Source organism: Amblyomma maculatum, chromosome 8, assembly GCF_055883805.1.
Source record: "Amblyomma maculatum isolate TAMU_Amacu chromosome 8, ASM5588380v1, whole genome shotgun sequence".
NCBI classification, from domain to species: Eukaryota; Metazoa; Arthropoda; class Arachnida; order Ixodida; family Ixodidae; genus Amblyomma; species Amblyomma maculatum.
This window is the reverse complement of record NC_139351.1, coordinates 18,720,969-18,726,571: the sequence shown is the minus strand read 5'-3', so window position 1 is coordinate 18,726,571 and position 5,603 is coordinate 18,720,969. Positions and strand designations below refer to the sequence as shown.

Below are 5,603 nucleotides of genomic sequence, written 5' to 3'. Positions count from 1 at the left end.
CGTCAGCCATTGGCACCTGCCAGTAGCCAGATCGTAAATCCAACGAGGAGAAAAACTCGGCGCCCTGCAAGCAGTCTAGTGCGTCATCGATGCGTGGCAGAGGATAGACGTCCTTGCGCGTGATCTTGTTGAGCCGGCGGTAGTCGACACAAAACCGGAAGGAGCCATCTTTCTTAGGTACCAACACAACTGGAGACGCCCAGGGACTGTGGGATGGCCGAATGACACCCTGACGGAGCATGTCGTCCACATGATCAGCAATTACTTGGCGCTCCGAAGCCGACACGCGATAGGGGCGCTGGCGCAAAGGTGCAGTTTTACCGGTGTCGATGGTGTGCTCTACGACAGACGTGCGGCCCAAGTCAGTTTGAGGAAAGTCGAATGAAGAAGCGAAGTTCTGCAAGAGGGCGACAAGTTGATCACATTGTGCAAGTGGAAGATCAGCAGCAATAGCATGTTGGAAAACGTCGGAGGGCGCCGAAGCGGTCGCAACATCGCAAGAGCACAGACTAACGTCGAAGGAGGGGGTTGAGTCAGCAAGAGTGGTGATATGACTGGGATCAAGCTCTTCAAGACGTCCAATGCATTCGCCACGGAGCAGGACTGCTGGGCAAGAGAATGGGTTCGAGGCGTAAAGTGCACTCTTGCCGTCTTGAATTTCGAGAACTGCGAACGGAAAAAGGAGGCAGGGATGACGGGAGGTGGCTTCGGAAGGTGTAAAAATCGCAGTCAAAGGAGTTACCCACTCACAAGACAGTGGTACGAGGGCAGCAGAGAACGGAGGAATGTCGGTGTCATGGGCGACGAGAAGTTTTGCAGTGCGGGGAGGGGTATCACAGAAGGGGGCATCACAGAGGGGGGCGAAGGCAATTTGTGCACGAGCACAGTCAATAACGGCTTGATGAGTCGATAGAAAATCGTATCCGAGGATGATATCATGCGAGCAGTTCGGCAGAACAATAAACTCGATGGGGTACAAGACGTCTTGAATGAGCACACGGGCTGTGCAGATGCGGAGGGGTGAATGTGCTGTGATGAGGCGGTGCGGAGCGAAGAGTCGGAAATCGGAGTGGTCACTTTGCGAATTCGACGGCAGAGCGCTTCACTGATGACGGAGACGGCTGCACCGGTATCGACGAGAGCGAGGGCGTTTATTGACGCTCAGATGGAGAGCTGTGAGGACAGGACCTTGCAACGGCGAGCCCAGCGTACTTCTTCTTTGTCTTCGTCGCACAACGCACAGGTGCATGTCGATGGCTGAAGTGCTGACTATCACAGTAAAATATATATATATATATATATATATATATATATATATATATATATATATAAACGTAAAGGAGGTTACACATAGCAGAAAAATGGCAAACTTTATTACGACGTTTCGGCTGGGGTCCGGCCTTTGTCAGGGAAAAGGTGGGCCCGGGCCGAAACATCGGATTAAAGTTTACCGTTTTTTACCGTGTGTCATCTCTTTTGCGGTTATGCCTTCCCGGACACATTCCAGCTTCGATCATATATATATATATATATATATATATATATATATATATATATATATATATATATATAGACATGGATTGCTTGTTACTAATGGGCCAGAGTTAAATTCAAACAGGATGTCACACAACTTTCCCGATTATCTATTTTATTCCAACAGTTTCGGACGGTGGACCGTCCTTCTTCAAGGTAGAATTATGTATATATATATATATACACACGATGGGGGGTTGACGTCGGAGCGCTGCATAGGTCGAGGAGGAAGAGAAAGCTGACCAACGGCTGCGAGCCCGACACGGGCACGAGAGTCTCAACATCCTTTTCCCTCTCTTCTTCTATGTGTTTCCTCTTCTTCGGGATTTCTACAATATATATATAAACATGGTTTGCTTGTTACTAATGGGTCAGAGCTAAATTCAAACAGGATGTCACACAACTTTCCCGATTATCAATTTTATTCCAACAGTTTCGGACGGTGTACCGTCCTTCTTCAGGGCAGAATTATTTTACCCTGGAGAAGGACGATCCACCGTCCGAAACTGTTTGAATAAAATAGATAATCGGGATAGTTGTGTGACATCATGTTTAATAATATTATTGATAACAGGAGTTGTCTGCCAGGTGCTGAGCCCAGCATGCTACTCCTGATGAGTGTCATGATGGTAGGTGACATGGCCATGCACTCGATTGATGGGGGTAGTGTGACGTCACGAAAATGCATGACGTGGCAAGCGGGCAGGCGCAGGCAGCTCGGGTTTTTCCAACGAGACGAGAATCGAAAGTTCCGCCATTCTTAGATTACATATCAGTCTGCTCCTTGGAGGCCATGTAGGCACGTTGATACGGCATGGTTAAAGTGAGACTGAATTTATATCAGATGGTCCTTCAGATAAGTGGTAGATTACGAATGTATGCTAAATAGTGGGGTGTGATAATAGAGGCACAAATAGAAAATATCACGGATTAAGCGATCAGGAAGAAACATCTATACGAAGGGGCATTTTCAAGAAAACCAGGCATACAGGAGTCATTAACCCTATGGCGTTATATTCTTGAAACTGAACCAGAAGCGTTTCCGATATCCTTGATTGTGTTAGCATTACGTGTTATAATTACGAATTATTCATTCAAGGAGTAAAACGTCAGTAGCCTGTCCTCTAGGACTCTTTGATTCGGAGCAGGTCACTTTTTCAAGTCCTGCGACAGAAAAGCAAGGCGTCAGTGTGCTGTGCGATGTCAGTGCGCATTAAAGAACCCCAAGTGGTCGAAATTTCGGGAGTCCTTCACTACGGCGTCTCTCATAGCCTGAGTTGCTTTGGGGACGTTAAGCCCCACAAACCAAACCAAACCCACTAATATACGTAATGATATGTTGTTGGCAACAGCGGTGTATTTACGCATGGAACAACGTTCATTTGATGTAATTAGAAATCATTGAAGTTATATATTTGCTGCGCTAAACATTTTAAGGATAGCATTTAATGGTGGCTGAAATAAAGATTAAAATCAGTGGAAAAGACTGCCGCGTGTGTGTGTGTGTGTGTGTGTGTGTGTGTGTGTGTGTGTGTGTGTGTGTGTGTGTGTGTGTGTGTGTGTGTGTGTGTGTGTGTGTGTGTGTGTGTGTGTGTGTGTGTGTGTGTGTGTGTGTGTGTGTGTGTGTGTGTGTGTGTGTTTAAGCAAGCGGAGCAGGAGTTAGAGGGCATATTTCGAATCAAGAATCGGATTCCGTTACCAACTATAGGTATTCAACATTCTTACAAGAAAAAAATCTGGCCCGGGAAGGGCAGGGAGTGCGTTGAAGGGAATGTCACTCTACTGTGCCCAAGGATGCGGGATGGAATTCCGGCCTCACCGACTGCCTTTTGATGGATACGAGAAGCAAGGCACCCGTGTGCTGTGCGATGTCAGTGCAAATAAAGAACCCCACGGAGTCTAAATTTCCGGAGCCGTTCACTACAGCGTCTCTCATAGCCTGATCTGTTTTGGGACGTCAATCTTATAAGCCCAAACCAATGTTGCTCCCTTTAAGCTTCCTTATAGGAGTATTTATATTCAGATTATACACAATTCCATCATGAGAATTCGATGTCCGGCTTGTGATGTTCGATGTTGTGTCCACCGAGCCTGCAACCTGCCATGGGTTGCGGGTGGCGAAATGGAGAGAGTGGTATCTTCCTCATCAGTTTAAAAAAAAACAGGAGAGAGATGCAGTAATATTGCTGCCAAAATGAACACGACTTAGGATGTGACTGAGGAAAACTAAAAATAACTGTATTTGCATACAATATTGTTTGAAGTGATCGTATTTCTCCCTGACGAAACGAAGTCTGTTCTTAAAGCTTTCCTTGCTGCCTAACCAAAAACTAATTTTGAGGCGCAATTTTAAGCCCCAGAAATTGAATGTGTCAAGCTTGCTTGATACGTGGAGTACTAAAACGCCGGTTGCTTTTACGGTTGTGAATGATCAGCTGAGCAACACAGGTCGCTGCAGACCACGTTCATTGTTATCGACTGCTCTATTTTAAATGATATCCTACAATACGAATCGCTCAGGGCAAATTAACGTGACTAGGAGTGACTCATACAAAAGGGACCACAGCCAATGACACCGGACGGGGGGAATTGTTGGTGTTGATTGTTGTGAAACAACAACGCAACGGTGTAGATAATTGGGTGGAAGGCAGAATGAAAACGACTACAAGCCCACAGTAGGATCGGAGCTGCATTTGCCGAAAATAGTTAAAGAGGTAATTAAAAATAGTTAAAGCAAGGGAAAGAGGTAATTATAATCTTTTGCCATCGAAAGGTAAAAATTAGGGGCTGCCTTGGATTGTTTACACCTTCATTCCCAATGATGACGAACGGTTAGCGGGAGGGTGGGAGGGGTCCTATAGAGAAGCTGATATTATTTCTCCCCATGAGTACGAGGTATAAAATTGCACACCTACCGAATGGGGACAGAATGATGTATTGAGGGAGAAGAATGCAAACCTTGTTAGCGACCACATAAAGATATAGAAGAGCTCAAGATGTCGCCCCAAAACACATATTCTGTTTTAACCGAAGAGGACTGCTCTTGTCTACACGTTATGTACCACTGGCGCCTTTAGGGTTACATGCATTCACGATGTGCGAAACGGATGTAGGAATTTACATGCAGGGTAATTTCAAACAGTTCCAGAAGTCCAGGGATACGATTGGAGAAGGGGCCCTGTCACCCGTGTCCCCGTGTACTCAACTGGATTTCTTTCCCTAATTTAGCTCAACGTGAATTGCAGATTGAAAGTTGGCGGCAAGTTCTTTCTGCCTGGAAATATGGTATAACGCATTGCAAAATAGATTAAGTTTGTAGTGTGTACCGATTACCTGGTTGGAGCATGAATCTCAAGCTGGGTTCTTATTTCAAATGGAGTTTCTCTAACCTGAACGCAGGACGAAGGCGTAAATGCTACAGTTGGCCGCGTTCCCTGGACGGAACTCGGTCACCAGGCGAACAACCTCAGCTGCGGTCCTGACTTCATGGCTAACCTGTTGGATATCGTCGCCGTGGGCCTTGCCTGGCATGCACTCAACAGCACCGCCGGAGATCCACCCTCACAGGTGGAGCGCAGTAAACACCCGTTGCTGGTGATCAGAGACGACCAGAAACAGGAGCGCCTGTACAGCACAGAACAGCTTTTCTTCCTTAATTACTGCCGCAGCAGGTGAGAGTGGGCGAGAGAGGAGATAGCGTGATAACGGATGCAGGCTGATTATAGAACATTCCGATTGCCCCGTTGTTTCTGCAGCAGAAATGACTGGGCTGTTTCATTATATATCTGCAATCAACCTCGCAATCAACCTCGCAATCAACCTCGCTATAATTCGGCAGACGATGAAAGAAATTGTGTCACGCCCTGTGTAAGACTGATGCTTGGAATTATACTACAACGTAACTTTACTAATGCTTCCTCATAAAAAAGTCCAGCAATGCATGGCGCACATTATCGGGCAATATTTTCCCGTCCAATATAACATGTTTTTGTATTTGGATGCTTTTTTTATATATATAGCATTTAAATTAGCAGCATATTTGCGGCGTAGGTTGAAGGTAAGTTTAGAGT

The 5,603-nt window shown here is 46.0% G+C and overlaps 1 protein-coding gene across 1 annotated transcript in view; it reads left to right on the top strand.

The window, feature by feature from the left end:
* The window catches only part of LOC146180656 (uncharacterized), a 25,891-nt gene extending 20,576 nt beyond the window's left edge, over nucleotides 1–5,315 (top strand). The window contains exon 4 of the mRNA XM_084575614.1: nucleotides 4,933–5,315. Within this exon, the coding sequence (XP_084431740.1) occupies nucleotides 4,933–5,208 (276 nt within the window). The 3' untranslated portion in view covers nucleotides 5,209–5,315. The remainder of the gene's footprint in view (nucleotides 1–4,932) is intronic.
* Nucleotides 5,316–5,603: the final 288 nt, after the last annotated feature.